Below are 21,863 nucleotides of genomic sequence, written 5' to 3' on the forward strand. Positions count from 1 at the left end.
TAGGTAAGCCTTCTACCACTGAGCAATACTCCAGTCCTGATTTTATTTTATTTTATTTTATTTTATTTATTTATTTTTTTTGTCGGTCGTGGGGCTTGAACTCTGGGCCTGGGCCCTGTCCCTCAGCTCTTCAGCTCAAGGCGAGCACTCTACCACTTGAGCTACAGCGCCACTTCCGGTTTTCTGGTGGTTTATTGGAGATAGGAGTCTCATGGTCTCTCCTGCCCGGGCTGGCTTTGAACCGCGATCCTCAGATCTCAGCCTCCTGAGTAGCTAGGATTACAGGTGTGAGCCACCAGCGCCCGGCTTTTATTTTTTTTTTAATTTAGCGAGCATTTATTAAAGGTCCTCAATATTTTTTTAAATTCTTTTTCAATGCACATGATGTAAAATAAAAACTGTTGCTACCAGTTTTGATATCTTAATATGTATTAGAAAGAGTGCTATGTATGTTTTATACATAATTTCAGTTAATCTTCTCAATACCTGTAGATGTTACAGTATTATTTTCTGTCTAAAGATGAGAAAACTTACCAGTTCCATGGCTAGTAAGAGCCTTGATTGAAAACCACTGAGAACTTTATGCTGTTTTCAGGATTTTCCTTCATGTTGTAGAAAAGCATAAAAGAGGGATCATGCTGGTATTGGTACAAACAAGCTCCCAGAAAGCAAGCACACTGTGTCCTTATCTGCTTTTGGTTTGGTAATAATTAGAGGTGTCTTTTAAGTAATGGAGGCACAGACCACAGTTGTGTTTTTCTGTAGAAATGCTACACAGCTACTTATAGAATTTGGTGATCTTATGCCAAAATATACGCTGATATTGAAATACGTGTCTAGAGACTAGATATTTTTGAGCACTCAGCTTTTTATGTGATTTTAGGCCTACAAGTCTGAGTGTTAAACCTTACTACTCAAAGTGTGAGCCTCAGGTAGTAGCATGGACATCATCTGGGCCTTGTTAGAAATGCATAATCTCAGGCCTAGCTATACTTCTGAATCAAAGTTTGTATTTTAACAAGATTGCTAGATAGCACTGCCCTAAATAATTAAAAAAAAAAAAAAGAAAACTGGCTTGGCAGCGGAAAGATAGCATCTTATGACCTAGCAATAAAAGAAACAACCCAGTAAAGTTAAAGATCTAAAGATGAGGAGTCATATCCTGTGATTAGAAGACTAGCTATGATGTTTACTGAAAGCGATCTAAGAAGTAGATATTTAGTGATAGCAAACAGAAGAGAATAATTAATAGAAATTAGTGGGCTGGGTGCTGGTGGCTCATGCCTGTAATCCTAGCTATTCAAGAGGCTGAGATCTGAGGATCTCAGTTCAAAGCCAGCCTAGCAGGAAAACTTCGTGAGACTCTTTTTTTTTTGGGGGGGGGGAGGGGGGAGGTCCGGTCGTGGGCCTGAACTCTGGGCCTGGGCGCTGTTCCTCAGCTCTTCAGTTCAAGGCTAGCGCTCTACCACTTGAGCCACAGCACCACTTCCTGCTTTTTTTTTTTCTGCTTATGTGGTGCTGAGGAATTGAACCCAGGGCCTCAGGCATGCAAGGCAAGCGCTCTACCACTGAGCTACCTTCCCAGCCCCTCCGTGAGATTCTTATCTCCAATTAACCACCAAAAAAACCAGAAATGATGCTGTGGCTCAAGTGGCAGAGCACTCACCTTGAGCTGAAGAGCTGAGGGACAGCGCCCAAGCCCAGAGTTCAAGACCCACAACTGACAAAAAAAAAAATTATATATATATATATATATATATATATATATATATATATATATATATATATATATAAAATTAGTGGTAGGGTGGGAGTAACAGAGACCTGATTGCCCCCAAAATACATAACTGGCAAAACTCCTCCTCCTTGACAATTGTGGAGTTTTGTGACCCTTGGAACAAATCCCTGGTTGATAAGATAATCAAAAGGGATTTTAGTTGCTGAATTGACCATTTGACTCAATAGCCAAATCTTTTAGAACACTTTTGTGATAAAGGCTTTTATATCTAATGGTAGGATTTGGTTCAATGTATGTAATCATGAAACAGTTCTTCAGGTATATATTTTGAAGAGTATTTAAATGATTTTAGTACATATACTTCTTTTTCTTGCTATATATCCCATTGTGTTTCATTATAGGGCTCATCTGCTGATAGGAGTCAGTGGAGAGAACCGACTAGGACATCTGATGGCTTGTGCTCACTCTACGAGGCAGCATTATGTCTCTTTGAAGAGGTATGGAATTTTCATGACTTTGTGTTCTTTTTTCTTTTTTTTGGGGGTCTGGTCGTGGGGCCTGAACTCTGGGCCTGGGCATTGTCCCTCAGCAATTCAGCTCAAGGCTAGTGCTCTACCACTTGAGCCACAGCGCCACTTCCGGCTTTTTTCTTTTTGCTTATATGGTGCTGAGGAATCGAACCCAGAGCCTCATTCATGCAAGGCAAGCGCTCTACCACTGAGCCAGCTTCCCAGGCCTCTTTTTTTTTTTTTTTAAATTAAAAGTTAACTCTATTTTAAAAATGTTACAGCATGTCTTTATCCCTTCAAAACAATCCATTCAGTGTTTGGAAAAGTTCTAAAACAATGTCACACCAGTGGTTTCCTTGAGGAAGTGGAACTGGGTGTTTAGAATCAGTGATGTAAAGAAAACATACTTTTTAAATGCTTTTATTTATTTTGAGTTTTGGATCATGTATTGGTAATTTTAATTAAAATTATTATTATGTAAAGCATTCAGAAAGACACGAATGAATGAATGGCTTAGCAAATGACTATTCAATAATCACCTTTCTATTTTGTATTTAGAGTTTTGCCAGTCACCTTAGAAAGCCTTTCATTTTCTACTCTTAACTCATTTCCTCCTCACTAGTGTAAACAGTAGCCTAACATGTAGACTAATAGTTTCCTTTCAGTTCTTTATAGTTGTGTCATTCAAATGTACATGCCTGGACAGTAGTTCAATTTTGCACTTTTTTTTTGTAGGGGTTGGGGTGGGGAAAATCCGTGAAAGCTATTCTAGGAATAGATATCCTTATTTTATTTATTTATTTATTTTTTTGCTTGTCATGGGGCTTGAACTCTGGGTCTGGGTGCTGTCCCTGAGTGCTTCAGCTCAAGGTGAGTGCTTTACCACTTGAGCACAGCACCACTTTTAGGTTTCTGGTGGTTAATTGGAGATAAGAGTCTCATAGACTTTCCTGCCCAGGCTGGCTTTGAACCATGATCCTCAGATCTCAGCCTCTTGAGTAGCTAGGATTATAGGCGTGAACCACCAGCGCCCAGCTTCATTTTCTTCTTCATTCCCAAATATAATATACCCTAAAGATAGAGGCAACACCGGTAAGCTTCCCTGCCTCTGGCTACAAAGTTTTGCACATTTTTTTAAAAAAAGGAGAGCCAGGCATGGTGGTTAAACCTCCTTGTCTCTTTTTCTCTTTGTCCTTCCTCTTTCTTTTCCTCCATCTTCTTTCCTCATCCATTTTCCTTCAATATATTTATTTAGAAGCCTAGGCTTTTAGACTATAGTATCTACCACAATCTGAATTTTCTTTGTTGTTTTTTTTGTTGTTGTTGTTTGTTTGTTTTTTGGTCAGTCGTGGGGCTTGAACTCTGGGCTTGGGTGCTGTCCCTGTGCTCTTCAGCTCAAGGCGAGCACTCTACTGCTTGAGCCACAGCACCACTTCCGGTTTTCTAGTGGTTTTATTGGAGATGAGTCTCACGGACTTTCCTGCCCAGGTGAATTTGCTTGACTGATTAGTTATGAGACATTAATATATTTCTTTGTCCTGTATATTTTCTGCAAAGTGACAACTAGATCCAGAGGAGTTTCATTATTAGTCTCAGGTTTGAACTCTTTTTGGCATGGTATTAGATTTTTTTACTCTAGTTCCATCTGGTTGTTTCTCTTTATAGTGGTATTAATAGCTCTTGATGCTTGATTACTAGATTCATTTGTAGTTAGTTATATGATACTCTAATTCAATAATGTCTTTTTTATTTTATTTATTTATTTTTTTGTATGTCGTGGGGCTTGAACTCTGGGCCTGAGCGTTGTCCCTCAGCTCTTCAGCTCAAGGCTAGTGCTCTACCACTTGAACTACAGCACCACTTCTGGTTTTCTGGTGGTTTATTGGAGATAAGAGTTTCACCGACTTTCCTGCCGGTGTTGGCTTTGAACTGTGATCCTCATATCTCAGCCTCCTGAGTAGCTAAGATTTTAGGTGTGAGCCACCGGCGCCCAGCTTATAATGCCTTTTTTATTTATTAGTTGCAGTATTTTTTATAAAGAGATGCTTCCCTTATCAACTCTTTGGTTAGTCTGCTACAGTTCATGTAAGGAAGAGCAGAAGAAATGCTTGATTCACCTCACCCTTTTTTTTTTCATTCAATTTTCTTTCTTTTTTTTTTTAATGTGATGTACAGAGGGGTTACAGTTTCATAAGTCAGGTAATGAGTACATTTCTTTTTGGACAATGTTACCCCTTCCTTAACTCTCTCCCGAGTTTTCCTCTCCCATCATCTCACCCACTTTTATTTACTAGTTTTCAGTTTAACCAATTAGTCCTTTCTCCTCTGCCAAACTTGATCAAATTGACTTCATTTAAAAATATCATTATGACTCATAGATTTGGACCTATTTGAGTTGTTTTACTTTATTGATTTATTCTCTCTTTTTTTTTTTTTTGCTTATGTGGTGCTGAGGAATTGAACCCAGGGCCTCAGGCATGCAAGGCAAGCGCTCTACCACTGAGCCAACTTCCCAGCCCCTCTATTGATTTATTATCTGCAGTTAATAATCATTTTGATGAATAGTCTCTTCCAAATGGTAGTCTCCTTAGGATCATTGACATTCTATTGACATAGGATTTATAACCTTTGATAGCTTCCTTGCTATCTGATAGAGCACATTGTACCTGATTCATCGTGTACATTTCAGCTACCTATTTCTCAAAAAAGCCCTTGTTGCTTTTGTTTGGAAAGGTGATTTCAGGGCCACATTCAGGGTGTTAGAGATGTTTACCACTACTAATTTGGTCTTACTGTTTCTAGGCATTTTTATAGTGGACAGAGCTAGGGCAGGGGGAGGGGGAGAGAAAGAGAAAGGGAGAGGGACAGAGAAGTGGGGGAAAAGAGAACAACAAAAAAAAAAAACAAGGGATAGGAGGGGTATTGTGTAATTATTAAAAACCTTCTTTGCTGGGCGCCGGTGGCTCACGCCCGTACTCTGGAGGCGCCCAAGCCCAGAGTTCAAGCCCCATGACTGACAAAAACAAAAAACAAACAAAAAAACCCCTTCCTTCCTTCCTTCCTTCCTTCCTTCCTTCCCTCCATCTCCTTTCTTGTCTTTCATTTTTAAAAATAAGTTATTTATTTTTGTAGTAACTGAGGATTGACCCTATGGTCTTGTGTTTGTTAAACAGGTGCTCTACCACTTAACTTATACCTCCAGCCCTTGTTTTTCTTTCTTTGGTTGCTTTTCAGATAGGGTCTTTGACTTTCCCTGGGCTGGCCTTGAGTAGTTTCAGTCTTCTTTTTCTTTTTCTTTTCTTTTTTTTCTTTTTTTTTTTTTTTGAGGGAAAGAGATGTAGGGTTGTGACTTCTCTTATAAGCCTTATAATAATTGATCCCTAATTACCCCGAATATTTTCCTTTTGTTTCCAGCAAAATTTCAGATCCCTGTAGACTAGCAGTTTTCATTTACATATACTTGTCCTGAAAAGTATTTGTCTAATATATATTTTTCTATTATTTTGAATTATATTTAAAGGTTTTTGTCTAAAGCTATTCTATTACCTATTATTTAATGTGCTGACAAATTAAATGTCGATGTTTTAAGATTCTTCTTATTTTACTTTGTTATACAAAAAGAGCAACATATTCAATGTAGGGTATGTAAACATTGAACTTATGTGACATGAGAATAATGATGGGAGGGGAGAATGGGAAGAACAATGGAAGGGGTGGTATTAATCAAGATGTGTTGTACTTATAACACTTATAGAAACCTCTTTGTACAACTACCTAATTAAAATAATTGAATTAAATAATATATGGAAACCGTATAGTATATGAACTGAATGGTAAATAGTTATAACATTATTTCCTCAATCTTTTAGTCTTTAATTCAACCTATTTTGCTCAGGTTAAAGCTCTCTAGTGTGGTACTACTATGAAGGTTGTATTACTCTTTCATGTTCTACCTCCCAGTTAGACAAGATTATTAAGACAAGATTATTCGATCAGCCCAACACACACATTCTCTTTCTCTCTTTCTCCCTCTTCCCCCCCCCCCCCCACACACTATACACACAAAGACATGAAAAACCTAGAAGCCAGATACTTAAGACCAGAATTAATGTCCTTATGGTATTGAATTTGTATGTCAGTACAACAAATCCTAATTGGTAAAAAGGCAAAAGTTAATTCAATTCAATTTATGGTATACAAATAGATGAAAAGCCTTAGCGCCACTGGAAGTAAGGAAATGTGAAGTTAAGATAATAGTATCCTCTTTCCCTACTTTGTGAAGCATTTTAAAATGTTTATCTAATGCTGTTGTTTGCAGTAATAAAATTTATATTTAAAAAGATTTGAATGTCTCCCCTTCCCATTTTTTAACATTTATTGATACCGTCTAGTGATTTATTCCATGTAAGTATTGTAGCTATTGCTATTTAAGACTGTATGTGTTGTTTTTAGATTTGAGCAGGTTAGAGAATTATAAGAAAATATAGCAAAAAAAACCCCTGTGTAAACTAAAAAATATTTTGATTCCTTTTTGTGTATTTTTCAATTTTAATAGGTTTGTAGAATGGCTTCTGATTACTCGAGAACATGTGCTAGTCCAGATAGCATTCAGACTGGTGATGCCCCCCTTGTCTCTGAAACTTGTGAAGTTTATGTTTGGGGAAGCAATAGCAGCCATCAACTGGTAGAAGGCACACAGGAGAAAATACTACAGCCCAAACTGGCTCCCAGTTTCTCTGATGCTCAAACTGTAAGTTCTGTTATATAATTTTTACACTGGTAGATATGGGAGTATATATTAAGACTTACATGCTTTGAATTATACCAAGAGTATTTTTTAAATGAATACCAATTCTTGGTGTTTCTTTTCTGTGTTATTTCTATACTATACCAGATCAGTTTTCTTTTAATAGAACAGTGAAGTTTTGGTCTTTTATAGGCATGACACCATTCCCAAGTTCAGAAATTAAATTGAGAGCTGGATTTTTAAAAGGCCTGTTGAATAGTTTTTACTATTAATATTCAGCACAAAGAACAAATAAGACTAAGAAATTGACTTTTCCCTTTCTCAGTCTGGCATCTCTTTTTTTCTTTTTGTGATCACTTAAAAAATTTGTAGCGCTGGCTAGAACTTTCTATTTATTATTATTATTATTATTATTATTTATTTTATCTGTCTGTCTGTCTGTCTTGGGACTTGAACTCTGGGCTTGGGTGCTGTCCCTCAGCTCTTCAGCTCAAGGTGAGCGCTCTACCACTTGAGCCACAGCGCCACCTCTGGTTTTCTAGTGGTTTATTGGAGATAAGAGTCTCACGGTCTTTCCTGCCCTGGCTGGCTTTTAACCGTGATCCTCAGATCTCAGCTCTTTAGTAGCTAGGATTAAGGCGTGAGCCACCAGTGCCCAGCTCTAATTATTATTTATTTCATTAATTTGTATGTTTTTTCCAAATGGGTATAGATGTGTTTTCATGGTTCTTGCCATTTGGATCCTAAGGAATTTATCAGACATATTTTTTTGTTTTTTCTCAATTACAAGGGGAGGTTAAAACATTGTACTTTGTTGTTTTGTTCAATTGTGACCTGATAACCTGAAAACATAATATATATGATTTCCTTTGAGACTGAAGAATGGACTTAAGTATATACTTTGGTTCTCACATTTTATATTTCTGCTTCTGTTTGTAGATTGAAGCTGGGCAATACTGCACTTTTGTCATTTCTACAGATGGTTCTGTCAGAGCTTGTGGTAAAGGCAGCTATGGGCGACTGGGCCTTGGAGATTCCAATAATCAGTCTACTTTAAAAAAGTTAACGTTTGAGCCTCACAGATCCATTAAAAAAGTTTCATCCTCTAAAGGATCTGATGGTCACACTTTAGCATTTACAACAGAAGGAGAAGTCTTCAGTTGGGGAGATGGTGACTATGGGAAACTGGGACATGGAAATAGTTCAACACAGAAATACCCCAAACTAATTCAGGGTCCTCTGCAAGGAAAAGTAAGTGCTTTCTTTTTGTATTTAAAGACACACAGTGATAGTATCTTTTAGATTTAGATTTTTCCTTTGGTTTATCCTTCTACCCTTTGGTTTATCTTTTATATATCTACTTTACAAAGTGCTTTCACATACATTGTTCCATTTTAATTCTTTATCATGTTTATTTATTGTATTTTTGAAAAAGGGTCTTTCTGAATTGCTCCTGGTAGCCTCAAACTAGTGGACTCAAAATCCTTCTGTTTTCACCTCCTGAGAAATTGAGAGTACACATGACATTGGGTCCAGCTCAATTTTAATTCTTTTCTTTTTCTTTCTTTCTTTTTTTTTTTTTTTTTTTGGTCTGTCTGGGGCTTGAACTCTGGGCCTGGGCACTGTCTCTGAGCTCTTCAGTTTAAGGCAAGCACTCTATCACTTGAGCCACTGTGCCACTTCTCTGTTTTTGTTTTTGTTTTTTTCTGTAGGTTAATTGGAGATGAGAGATTGATGGACTTTCCTGCCCGGGCTGATACTCAGATCTCAGCCTCCTGAGTAGTTAGGATTATAGGCATGAGCCACTGGCGCCCAGCTGGAGATAGCATTTTAACAGACCCTAGTGAAAAGGCACTTGAAGTGGTTAAGTAATTGCTGAGGGTCTCACTTAAGTAATTGGTGCCATTAAACCCTAAACCTTGATGATTATTTTTATTTATTTTACTTTTCTTTAAAGAAATCACGTTGTATGGGCCTCTCCACTTTAATATTACCTTCTTTTCATGCAAATTGTCTTACATGAGAATCTTTATAAAAAGTCTGAATTTTAGTTTTATATATCAGAATACAAAGTGGTACATTTTTTCTTTATGAGAGCACTTTTCTGAGAGGATTGACTATCAAATAAATTTTACTCTGTTATAACTTGTAGTATTTTAACTATGCCAACTCCAGAGCAGTAGGTCTTGGAACATTCTACTTGAAAATATCAGAGGACACTTAATTAGGTGTTGATAATATGTTAGGAATGGTAAAACATGTTTATAATCCCAGCACTTGAGAAATAGAGGCTAAACATTAGTTTAAGACCACCCTGTACTACTAAGACGTTGTCTCAAATCTTCTCTCCATCTAAAAAATCGAATATGGAATTTTAAAGAAATTCAGATAAATGCTGGTTGAAATTTTATTTCCCCCATAATCCTATTTCTTATTGAACTCTAGGCCTGGGTGCTATCCCTGATCTTCTTTTGCTCAATGCTAGCACTCTACTACTTGAACCACAGTGCCACTTCTGGCTTTTTTGGTAGTTACTTGGAATTAAGAGTCTCATGGACTTTTCTGAGTAGTCTGGCTTTGAACCACAGTCCTCATATCTCAGTCATCAGAATCTGTCTCAATGTTAAAGTTTTAAATTAAGATTTAGATGAAAGTTTATATGTTCTTACCATAGAATTTAAAATGTATTAGGTACCAGTATTTTTTATTGAAACCCAAAATATAATTTTTCTTTCTTTCTTTCTTTCTTTCTTTCTTTCTTTCTTTCTTTCTTTCTTTCTTTCTTTCTTTCTTTCTTTCTTTCTTTCTTTCTTTCTTTCTTTCTTTCTTTCTTTCTTTCTGTCTGTCTGTCTGTCTTCCTTTCTTTACTTTCTTTTCTTTTATTTTTTTGCCAGTCCTGGGGCTTATACTCAGGGCCTGGACACTGTTCCTTAGCTACTTTTGCTCAAGGATAGCACATTACCACTTGAGCACCACTTCTGGCCTTTTCTGTTTATATGGTACTGAGGAATCCAGCCCAGGGCTTCATGTATGTTAGGCAAGTACTCTACCACTGAGCCATATTCCTCGCCTCAGCCAAAATTTTAATTTCTTAAGGTTGAATCTCATTTTTGGAGATTAAAAACTATGGAGTTACTAATGTAGATTTTTTTCTTGTATATATATATGTGTACACACACACACACACACACACACACACACACACACACACACACACACACACACACACACACACACACACACACACACACACACACACACACACACACACACACACACACACACACACACACACACACACACACACACACACACACACACTTACTTTTTTTGTGGGGGGGGGTGTCCGGTCGTGGGGCCTGAACTCTGGGCCTGGGCACTGTCCCTCAGCTCTTCAGCTCAAGGCTAGCACTCTACCACTTTGAGTCACAGTGCCACTTCCAGCTTTTTTCTTTTTGCTTATGTGGTGCTGAGGAATTGAACCCAGGGCCTCAGGCATACAAGGCAAGCGCTCTACCACTGAGCCACCTTCCCAGCCCTCCTGTATATTTTTTTAGCACCCATTCTAAGTGGTTTTATCAGTTAGAAGATATGAATGTTCTTCAGATTAAATTGCTATATATCCTTTTTCCCTTGATTCTACCAATCAATTGTATATCTGTTTGAGTCTGAGACGTACTATCAAGAGTTTAATATGAATGTTGTACTGCTTACAATGCAGACCCTTTTGTACTGCAAGTATTTTGTTTTGAGTATTATGGAACAATATTTTTTGGATCAGCCAGAACCAGATGTTTTGTGTTAAACTTATATTTAAAAAATTGCTATTGTTGCAGTAGGGTTGTTGAGCGTTTTCCAACTCTTTCAGTAAAGACTTAATTGGTGATACAGTATTCCTTTAAATGATCAGCAAGTCCTCTGCTCAAAATCACTTTTGCATGAGTTGAGAAAAATTGTTTTCTTACTCAGTTTGACTGCTTAATTCAATCACTCTGAGAATAACCTCCACATTTGTACATGGCAATTCCTGCAGGAGTTGTGAATAATTAATACCTCTGAAGTCTCTATACAAGACAAATAGAGAACACATTTTAGCATCTGTATGCTCATTTCAATCACTTGTGTGCAATGCAGGTAGTTGTTTGTGTGTCGGCTGGATATAGACACAGTTCTGCTGTCACAGAGGATGGTGAATTATATACATGGGGTGAAGGAGACTTTGGAAGATTAGGTAAGTTTTTTGTATTTTTGTTTTGCCAGAACTGGGGCTTGTACTTAGGGCCTGCACACTGTTTCTGAGCTTCTTTTGCTCAAGGTTAGCACTCTACCACTTGAGCATAGCACCACTTCTGGCTTTTTCTGTTTATGTGGTACTGAGGAATCAAACCCAGGTCTTCATGCATGCTAGGCAAGCACTCTACCACTAAGCCACATTCTCAGTCCCAATTTTTTTTTTTTAACTAAAGTTATTCTAATGAAACAGAAATAATTGTACTTATCTAGAACCAGTAAGAGTAGATGTAACAGGCCATTTACTTTAAGTTCAGAATAAGATAGTCAGACAGATAGATAAATTGATAGATCCATATAGTCTTATATAAGTGTGACCTATATTCTGTTGTTAATATAATATATAAGATGTAATTAAATCTAGAAAGTATTTATCAGGTGTCTATTGTGAACAGGTGCAGTAGAGTATCAAGGATAAGAAAGGTATTGTCATGATCCTAATGTTTATACTTCACTAGATTGTGAAAATAAGTTGAAGCCAGGTGCGGTGGCTCACGCCGGTAATACTAGCTACTCAGGAAGCTGAGATATGAGGACCACAGTTCAAAGCCAGCCCGGGCTTTCCTGCCTGTGAGACTCTTATCTCCAATAAACCACTCAGAAAACTGGAAGTGGCACTGTGGCTCAAGTGGTAGAGTGCTAGCCTTGAGCTGAAGAGCTGAGGGATAGTGCCAGGCCCAGAGTTCAAGCCCCATGACCGACTTAAAAAAAAAAAAAAAAACCCAAGTTGCTAGGAGCATGATTCAAGACAGAATAAGGTAAGTACTATGACAAGAGCATAAATATTATATTCTTGGGCTCATTGAAGTACCTGGGTGCCATAGTTTGGGAGCTGTTATAAAGAGATGGGTTGCATTGAGAGATCAGAAATTATTCTATTTTGCATATTAATGTCAGTTAAAAAAATAACTTGTAACATTTGTTCCACTTGTGAAATAAGTGCCTCAAGAAAAAGAGCTAACATTTTTTTGTGTGTGTGTTTGTATGTATTTTATCCAAGGACATGGTGACAGTAATAGCCGGAACATTCCAACATTAGTAAAAGACATTAGCAATGTTGGAGAGGTTTCTTGTGGCAGTTCCCATACTATTGCTTTATCTAAAGATGGAAGAACTGTATGGTCTTTTGGAGGAGGAGACAATGGTATGTAAAGAAATTACTTACGGCTTTGGCCTTTTTGTTTGAAATTTTCTAAAATTTTATTTTTAGGCATATATTCCTAATGTAGGAAAAAAATCAAAAAGAGATAGGCAGAAGTAAATATTAAGTCTGTGGTCCTTCCAATGTTGTTCTAACCATTCTTAACAGTTTGGTAGATAGACCTATAAATACATATGATAGAAATAGGTATATTTCTGCACAGATGTTTTAAAAAATCTAAGTTAGGCATGCATTATTTTGTAACCTGCTGTTTTTTTTTTAAACTCTAATAGTATCTTTTGAATAACTTGCTGTTCTGATAGTTTCTTATGAGTATCTTTTCAGTATCAACAAGCATAACTCTACTAGTAATAGAAAAGTCTCAAAAGCATTCTTTTATGGTCAGATGCCAGTGGCTCATGCTTATAATCCTAGTTACTCAAGAGACTGAGATCTGAGGATAGCACTTCAAAGCCAGCCCAGCCAAGAAGGTCTATGAGAGTCTTATCTTCACTTAACTAACAAAAAGCTAGAAGTAGAGCTTTAGTTCAAAGTGGTAGAGCTCTCGTCTGGAGCACAAAAGCTCAGGGATATTGCTTGGTCTCTTGAGTTCAAACTTTAGGAATGGCACACAGAATAATTCAGGTATTCTTTTATATACTGGGGTTTGAATTCAGGACCTCAGGCTTGCTAGGTAGGTACTCTACCTCTTGAGTCATGCCCTCAGCCTTGCAGTACAGTTTTAAAACCAGGGTGTCATTGTTGAGTTTATAGATGGCTTCCATTTTTTTTTTTTAATTACAAACAACACTGCTAGTAGGTAATAGTGGCTCACACTTACAAACCTAGTTATTAAGAGGCTCAGACCTGTAGGATCCCATTTTGAAAGCAGCCTGGGCAGAAAACTCTATGAGATTCTATCTCCAGTTAACCAGAAAAAAGTCAGAGTTGGAGATGTGGCTCAAGTAGTGGAGTAGTAGCCATAAACAAGAAAGCCAAGTGTAAGCTTTAGGATGGGATGGGCGCGTGCATGCACGCACAAATGCACACATACATACACAGACACACACACACGTGCACGCACGCACACGCACACGTACTTGCACAGACACACACATACACACACACACACACACACACAGTCTACCACCATTCCACCATTGCCACCTAAAAATCTCTATAATACGGTCCCCTTCCTTCTTTTATTCTACTCTCCCTCTTCTTCCTCTCTTTGTACCACATAAGGATACACAGAGAAGTAAGTCATTTGTAAATTAGGAAAAATCAAAAAACCAAAACAAAATGAAACAAAGCACTACAATGAATGACCAAATCTTTGTCCACTTTAGCTACTCATTCCTACCAGCAATGGAAATGCTCACTTGCCTGAATCACTTAAAAATATAAATTAAGGGCTGGGAAGGTGGCTCAGTGATAGAGTGCTTGCCTTGCATGCATGAGGCCCTGGGTTTGATTCCTCAGCACCACATAAGCAGAAAAAGCTGGAAGTGGTGCAGTAGCTTAAGTGGTATAGACTGCTAGTCTTGAGCTGAAGAACTGAGGGACAGTGCCCAGGCAGAGAGTTCAGGCCCCACGACTGGCAAAAAAAAAAAAAAAAAAAAAAAAATATATATATATATATATAGAGAGAGAGAGAGAGAGAGAGGAGAGAGGAGAGAGAGTTTACAAAGGTGTGGTGGTACATGCCTGTAAAATCCCAGGTAAAATGGGAGGCTGAAATAGGAGAATCTTATTTTGAGGTCAGCCTAGACCCTATCTCAGTAAAACAGAAAACAGAGCAAAGCAACACCATCGAGGAGGAGGAGAAGGATGAGGAGGAGGAAGAGGAAGAAGAAAAAAATAATCTCTAAAAGTTAATTTAAAAAATACTTTTAACAGTGAAAATGGTATAGATTAATTTGCATTTCCTTGATTTTTAGTGAGGTTGGATTTATCTGTTAGCCAATTGTTTTTTCTTTTTAATGATTCTCCAGGTTTTCTGTGTCATGAAATACTGAATTTTTTCATTTTAAAAAATTATGTGAAAATATGTGAATGTTCTTATCTAGGATCTGTATATTAAGTCTATACATTGAGTTTAGAAATATGATTTTTAAAAAAAGAAATATGATCAGTAGGGAAAGAAAAAGGTAGATAATTTCCTGTGTTTCTCCAAGGTGATTTTTAAGTGTTTGAGATTAAGATAGGAAAGGTTGTTGGTTGTTGGTCATTCATTTGTTTTGCTATCAGACACTTACAGACTTCCATGTCTGTCAGATTAGTGATGTAAATATTTGTGCAGTTCAACTTCAGAACTTACAAAAGAACAGAGACTCTTAATAGCAAGTAAATTGTTTAACTTGAATGTATATATTTATTTTTATAGGCAAACTTGGCCATGGTGACACCAACAGAGTCTATAAACCTAAAGTTATAGAAGCTTTACAAGGAATGTTTATTAGAAAAGTTTGTGCTGGAAGCCAGTCTTCACTTGCTTTGACATCAACAGGACAGGTAGGACTAAGGGATGAATGTGAAAGAGACTAATTTAGGAGCTTAGGTAAATAAACAGTAATAATCCTATTTAAATTAAAAAAATATTTAAAAGCAAATATTTTTAGACAGCCTGCTGAAATGAAATTCTTTTTGTTTGAAGAAGAGTTTGAAGAAGAATATTTGAAAAGAGACCAGTTTTAACCTTGGTGATCCAGATGCATTTTTTTTTTTTTTTTTTTTAGCCCCTCTGAAGCCAGCAGGGGCAGGACAATCCATGAGGCTCTTATCTCAATTAACCAGCAAAAAAGTTGGAAGTGGAGTTGTGGCTGAATTGGTAGAGCTCTAGCCTTGAGTAAAAAAGCTCAAGGACAGCACTCAAGCCCTGATTTCAAGCCTCAAAACAGGCACACACATACACACAAAACCTATCAAAGAAAAAAATTGCTCAGATTTTGTTCATTTTGGGTTGCCAAATTGGAAGTCACGCATCCTTTCGTATTTTTCTTTTCATCATGCAACTTTTTTTCTAACTACCTGAAATTAGTCAGTGGTTACCTTAGTATTAGTAAAAAAAAAAAAAAAAAACTGAAGCTGTTCAAAATGAAGTTTTACACTGTTTTGCATGGCCCTACTTATAAGTGATAATTAAAAATTACAACAATGAGCTGGGCTTGGTGGCTCATGCCTGTAGTCTCATTTATGCAGGCGTAGATTGGGAAGATTGTGATCTGAGGCCAGCATTGGCAGAAAATTTAGAGAACCTATTTTACTCAACCAATGGTTTTATGTAGTGCTGCACACTTGTCATCCCAACTAAGTGTGGGAAGACTTAAGTAGTCCACACATAAATGAGAGATGTGAGATGCTATCCCCCAAATCACTAAAGCATAAAGGGTTGGAGGTGTGGCTCAAGTGGGAGAGCACCTGCTTAATAAATGAGAAGCCCTGAGTTTAAACCCCAGCATCAATTACACAAAAATTTGAACAATGAGGAATGATTTTTGTTTTTTGTTTTTTGTTTGTTTGTTTGTTTTGGCCAGTCCTGGGCTTCAATTCTGGGCCTGAGCACTGTCCCTGAACTTTGTTTGCTCAAGGCTAGTACTTTACCATTTGAGTCACATCACCACTTCTGGTTTTTTCTGTTTATATGTTACTGAGGAATCAAACCCAGGGCTTCATGCGTGCTAGGCCAGCATTGCCTCTACTGCTAAGCCACATTCTCAGCCCAAGGAAAGGTGTTTTTAAATTAAATCTTGAACAGAAGTTTAGTGATTTATGTAATCTTGGTTTGTTTTGTTTTTGACTGGTGATACTGAAGTATGAACTTAGTATATCATCTTTATATTGCCACACCTTGGTCTAATCTTGGTCTCATTGGCAGAGTAAGAAAAGTTTGCCTGATGCCTGTAGCTTATGCCTGTAATCCTAGCTACTCAGAAGGCTGAGATCTGAGGATCGCGGTTCGAATCCAGCCCAGGCTAAAAAGTCCCTATGAGATTCTCATCTCCAATTAACCACTACAAAACCAAAAGTGGAGTGGTTGAGCACTAGCCTTGAGCAAACAAAGTTCAGGGACAGTGCTCAGGCCCTCAGTTCAAGCCCTACAACTGGCCAAAAAAAAGAAAAGAAAAATTTAAAGAGAAGTTTTAGGATAATCCAAAATTGCTAAGATTGAGCAATGTAACAAAATGCAAGCCAATTAATATTAGCTTTATTCTAGCTACCATGAATAAGGGAAACCAAGTAACCTATGTGTATCTGTGTCTGGCTTAATATAATTTTAATATAATTTTTCTAAGTCTTTCCATTTCCTTATGAATAATATAATATTCTTTCTGATGGATGAAAAGAATTCCATTGTGTATATATACCACATTTTCTTGATCCATTCATTCATTCAGAGGCATCTGGATTAAGTCCATATCTTGGCTTAATGTTGCAGTAAACATGGTTGTACGTTGTTTCCCTCATTTGTGGTAGCTAGAATGTGCCTACAAATCTATAAGTAGTCAGACGCTGTTGGTTCATGCCTGTAATCCTAGCTACTCAGGAGGCTGAAAACTGAAGATCATGGTTCAAAACCTGCCCAGGCAGGAAAATTTGTGAGACTCTTATCTCCAGTTAACCACCAGAGAAACTGGAAGTGGTGCTGTGGCTCAAAAGTGGTGGAGTGCTAGCCTTGAGCAAAAGAACTTAGGAACAGTGCCTAGGTCCTCAGTTCAAGCCCCATGACCGACACAGAAAAAAATCTATAAGTAAACACACTGGGTGGTATGCAAGTGGTTACAAATGAACTAACTGAAGTATAATAGACTTTATGGAGAGCTCAAATAGCATAATTCTTGAGAAAGAGTAAGTCAAAGCCTAACAAAATGAGTACCAGGAAATGGATACTTGCAAGGGAGGGGGCAAGGGGAAAGGGATAGAAGATTGAAGCAAGGTAAAATGCAGGTAACAATTCATTGTATTTACCACAGAATTGAGGAAAGTAAGGGAAGGGACAGGTCAAAGGAGGGGCGAAGATGTTGAAGGGGTGACACTGCTCAAGAAGCATTGTATACATAAACTGCTTTGTTAAATGGCAAAAAAATTCAGTACATAACCTAAAAATGAACAAAAGTGAGTAAAGGGGTAGGTTGGGAGGGGTGGGTGACAATGTTAAAAGGGGTGACATGGATCACAACCCACTGTATTCATAAACTGCCTTGTTTAATGGCAACTCCTTTTACAACTAATAAAAATATTCAAAAAGAAAAAAGTAGTAGCTCTAGCAGAATCTCTCAGATGTTTCTTTAACCAGTTTTTTTTTTAGCCAGCCTGCTTGTTTGCCTATATAGTGAATGTTTAGAAATAGTGACCACTTTAACACCAAAAAGGCTTAAAGTATACTCTTGTTTGATAATCATATTTATTACTTGAACAATTTAAGTTGGCAACCAAATAGTCATAGGAGCCTATGTGCACTGTTCTGCTGTCTTTTCAGGTCTATGCTTGGGGATGTGGGGCTTGCCTAGGCTGTGGTTCTTCCGAAGCTACTGCTTTGAGACCCAAGCTTATTGAAGAACTGGCATCCACAAGAATAGTTGATATTTCTATTGGAGACAGTCATTGTTTGGCTCTTTCTCATGGTAAGTTACTGTTCATTTTTATTGTTTTGAGACAGTTTTGTTATGTAGCCCAGGCTGGCAATGAACTTCCTCTGGAGCATACTAAGCATCCTAAGTTGTTTGTTTTTAAAGAAATATATTAGCTTATTTTTCTTAAATACATTACATTCAAACTTTTCTTTTGTACTTGATATTTTATTTTTAGACAATGAAGTTTATGCCTGGGGCAATAACTCAATGGGCCAGTGTGGCCAAGGAAATTCCACAGGTCCTATTACTAAACCAAAGAAAGTGAGTGGCCTAGACGGCATAGCTATTCAGCAAATCTCAGCTGGAACCTCACATAGTCTGGCTTGGACTGCTCTCCCTAGGGACCGGTAAGAGTGCTTATGTCTCAAAGTTCTTGTATTTAATAGGGGTTAAAAACACCAGTAAAAACCCCAGTGCTGGGGCTCAAGCCTGTAAACCTAGGTACTCAGGAGGCTGAGACCAGAGGATCCCAGTTTGAAGCCAGCCTGGACAGGAAAGTCCAAGACTCTTACTTCCAGTTAACCACCAGAAAACCCAGAAGTTATGCTGTGGCTCAAAGTGGTAGGGTACTAGCCTTGAACCAAAAGAGCTTAGACCTTGGGTCAAGCCCCATGACAAAACAAAACAACAAAAAACTAAAAAACAAAAAATCCCCATATACCTGGATTCTTTTTCATTTGAGTATTGAGAGTTCAGTTGTTTCATAAGTAAGAAGTTACACTCTATGTTTGTAACATTTTTTTAACTTGCCTTACAGACTTTTGAATTCCCTCTAAGATGATGAGTTATAAAATTAAATGCTTGCATATTAGGAGTAAATTAAATAAATGAGAACTATTCTTCATTATTTTAAGATAATTGTTTAACTTCAGTGTCCTTTACCTGGTTGGTTTTTTTTGAAAGACAAAAAAAGAGTGGCAATAATTTTAAATTGAGGAAGCTGTTTTTTGTGGTTTTTTTTTTGCAGAAGTTAGCTTTTTCTTTAATTAGTAGCGTGATCTTTTTTTAGCTAATTGTAGGAGATTGAATTTTCAGGACTTTCTATTTTTCAGATGTTTACTAACTGGTTTACAACTTAGAATTTATTATATCTACATTTTTATATATCTGCATTTGATTCAAGGAGGACTTATGATGATACTTTAACTAAATTTATAGATAATTATTCCATGTAAACAATTAAAAACATGTGGAATATAAATAAGATGCCTTTGGTATTAAATATGCAACTTTCTCCTACATATGTATATAGTTGTTTCCCAAAATGTTGACATTATTCATAAGAAGATTTGAGAGTTTTTCTTTTAATAGGTTTTCAGCTATCATTCTGTATTCTGTAGAGACAGGCTAATTTTCTTAATATGAAATACACATAGATGCTTAGAAACAAAATTTATTAAAACTTGTGGCTCAGCCTTCTGTTTTCAGGTGAATGGATATCCAAACCTTCTAACCAAGTGCAGTGGTTATGTTTTTTCTTCTTCTTCTTCTTTTTTTTGTTGTTGGTCATGGGGCTTGAACTCTGGGCCTGGGTGCTGTCCCTCAGCTCTTCAGCTCAAGGCTAGCACCCTACCACTTGAGCCACAGTGCCACTTCCGGCTTTTCTGCTTATGTGGTGCTGAGGAATCGAACCCAGGGTCTCATGCATGTGAGGCAAGCACTCTACTACTGAGTCAACTTCCCAGCCCCATGTTTTTCTTGTTAAAGATGGTAAACTTTTGGATTGGAGACATAGACCAAGTAGTAGAGGACCAAGAGAGCAAGCAAGATGAGGGAGTGTGAAGCTCTGAGTTCAATTCCTGGTACTGGCACACATTATAAAAAAATTGTTGGTTTTCCTCAGTTGCTAAAAGAAAGAGTTTTATCATCCTTATAACAAAAAAGTTTCCTGTTCATCTTGTTCAAGTCTATCAGCTTTTTTGTTTATATTTTTCATTTTGATCATTTGTGGGAATTTCATTTTAAAGGCTTTTTCATGATTTTATTGTCTGTCCTTCTAGACAAGTTGTTGCATGGCACCGACCTTACTGTGTTGATCTTGAAGAAAGTACTTTCTCACATCTTCGTTCTTTTCTTGAGAGATACTGTGATAAGATAAACAGTGAGATTCCCCCACTCCCTTTCCCTTCATCAAGGTACGTGTAGACATGTATGTGTGTGCTTATATTAATAACTGTTTTTGAAATTTGATGTTATTTTTTTCTTGTTGTTTTTCAATTATATGAAACTTCTTTCAAGCTAGAAAAGAGATAAACATTATTCCCAATAATATTCTAGGTTCTAAAAATTTTCCATAATTATACAAATCATGATTTAAAATTACTACCAGTTATGACTCCTCAAAACTTTTGATGAGAAAAAAAAGTTCCCTAGATTGAATAGTGCATGCATTTTTATGTTCTAAAATATTTATAGCCGGGCTGGGAAGGTGGCTCAGTGGTAGAGTGCTTGCCTTGCATGCATGAGGCCCTGGGTTTGATTCCTCAGCACCACATAAGCAAAAAGAAAAAAGCCGGAAGTGGCGCTGTGGCTCAAGTGGTAGAGCGCTAGCCTTGATTTGATTCCTCAGCACCACATAAGCAAAAAGAAAAAAGCCGGAAGTGGCGCTGTGGCTCAAGTGGTAGAGTGCTAGCCTTGAGCTGAAGAGCTGAGGGACAGCGCCCAGGCCCAGAGTTGAGGCCCCACGACTGGACCCACCCCCCCAAAAAAAATATTTATATATATATTTATAGCCGTTTATTTGATTTTAAGGGAACACCACAGTTTCCTCAAGCTGTGTCTGAAGCTGCTTTCAAATCACCTTGCTCTTGCCCTTGCGGGAGGAGTAGCTACCAGCATTCTTGGGAGGCAGGCTGGCCCACTTCGGAATTTGCTCTTTAGGCTGATGGACTCAACTGTTCCAGATGAAATCCAAGAGGTAAGAGAATAGAACTTGTGAATTTATAACTCATGCTGTATCTTCCCCAGGACTTTTAAGCTACTTTTAAGGTTGGCTTAAGGACAAATAAGTGCCTAGAATAAGAATATAAATAAGGAGGGCCAGACATGGTGGCTTAAGCTTGTAATCCTAGCAAACTGGGAGACAGGTTGAGGAATTGTAGTTCAAGGCTAGCCTTGACAAAAAGAAGGTTGTGAGACTACATCTCAACTGATGTCTTATCTTAGCTATGAGGGAAGCACAGTGACTAGGCACAGTGGCACACACCTGCTTTCCTCAGCAACATGGGGAAGCACAAATCAAATGATTATGGCCCAGGCTGGCCCATACATAAAGTGAGACCCTATTTTGAAAATAACCAATTGGTAGAGTGCCTGCCTTGTAAGCAACTTCACTAAAAGATGATGTTCTGTGACTAAATAGGAGAGAAATGCTAGGAGAGAAAACAAGAACCATAGTTCTTGTTTAAAGAGGTACAAACGGGGTGCTGGTGGCTCACGCCTATAATCCTAACTGTTCAGAGCCAGCCTGACAGATAAATTTGTGATATTTTTATCTCTAATTAACCAGTAAAAAGCTAGAAGTGGAGATACGGCTCAAATGGTAGAACCCCAACTGAGAGTGAAAAGTTGGGTAAAAGGCCCTGAGTTCAAGCCCCACTACAAGCAAACACACAAAAATACACCCATCTCACATCAGTTTCTACTAGTTTTTACTTTCCTTATGAGACTCCTTTCACAGTTATGCTTACTTGCTCAGGATCTTTTTTTTCCACTAGATAATATCAGTCTGTTTTATTTATCCCTATATTTATGTCACTTTTCAGTCACATAAATTCACACAAACAGTAAACTCACACTAAATATT

At 37.6% G+C, this 21,863-nt stretch overlaps 1 protein-coding gene across 3 annotated transcripts in view; it reads left to right on the forward strand.

Moving 5' to 3' along the window:
* Positions 1-21,863, forward strand: part of Herc1 (HECT and RLD domain containing E3 ubiquitin protein ligase family member 1) — a 178,223-nt gene that overhangs the window by 36,068 nt on the left and 120,292 nt on the right. For all 3 annotated transcript variants that reach the window (XM_069995206.1, XM_069995205.1, XM_069995207.1), the window contains exons 3-12: positions 2,140-2,235; positions 6,803-6,997; positions 7,934-8,245; positions 11,129-11,225; positions 12,285-12,428; positions 14,812-14,939; positions 17,905-18,049; positions 18,234-18,405; positions 20,059-20,193; positions 20,810-20,975. In XM_069995206.1, the coding sequence (XP_069851307.1) occupies positions 2,140-2,235; positions 6,803-6,997; positions 7,934-8,245; positions 11,129-11,225; positions 12,285-12,428; positions 14,812-14,939; positions 17,905-18,049; positions 18,234-18,405; positions 20,059-20,193; positions 20,810-20,975 (1,590 nt within the window). The remainder of the gene's footprint in view (positions 1-2,139; positions 2,236-6,802; positions 6,998-7,933; positions 8,246-11,128; positions 11,226-12,284; positions 12,429-14,811; positions 14,940-17,904; positions 18,050-18,233; positions 18,406-20,058; positions 20,194-20,809; positions 20,976-21,863) is intronic.

The sequence above is a fragment of the Dipodomys merriami genome, unplaced genomic scaffold (assembly GCF_024711535.1).
Source record: "Dipodomys merriami isolate MVZ:Mamm:240054 unplaced genomic scaffold, mDipMer1.0.p SCAF_48, whole genome shotgun sequence".
In the NCBI taxonomy this organism is placed as follows: domain Eukaryota; kingdom Metazoa; phylum Chordata; class Mammalia; order Rodentia; family Heteromyidae; genus Dipodomys; species Dipodomys merriami.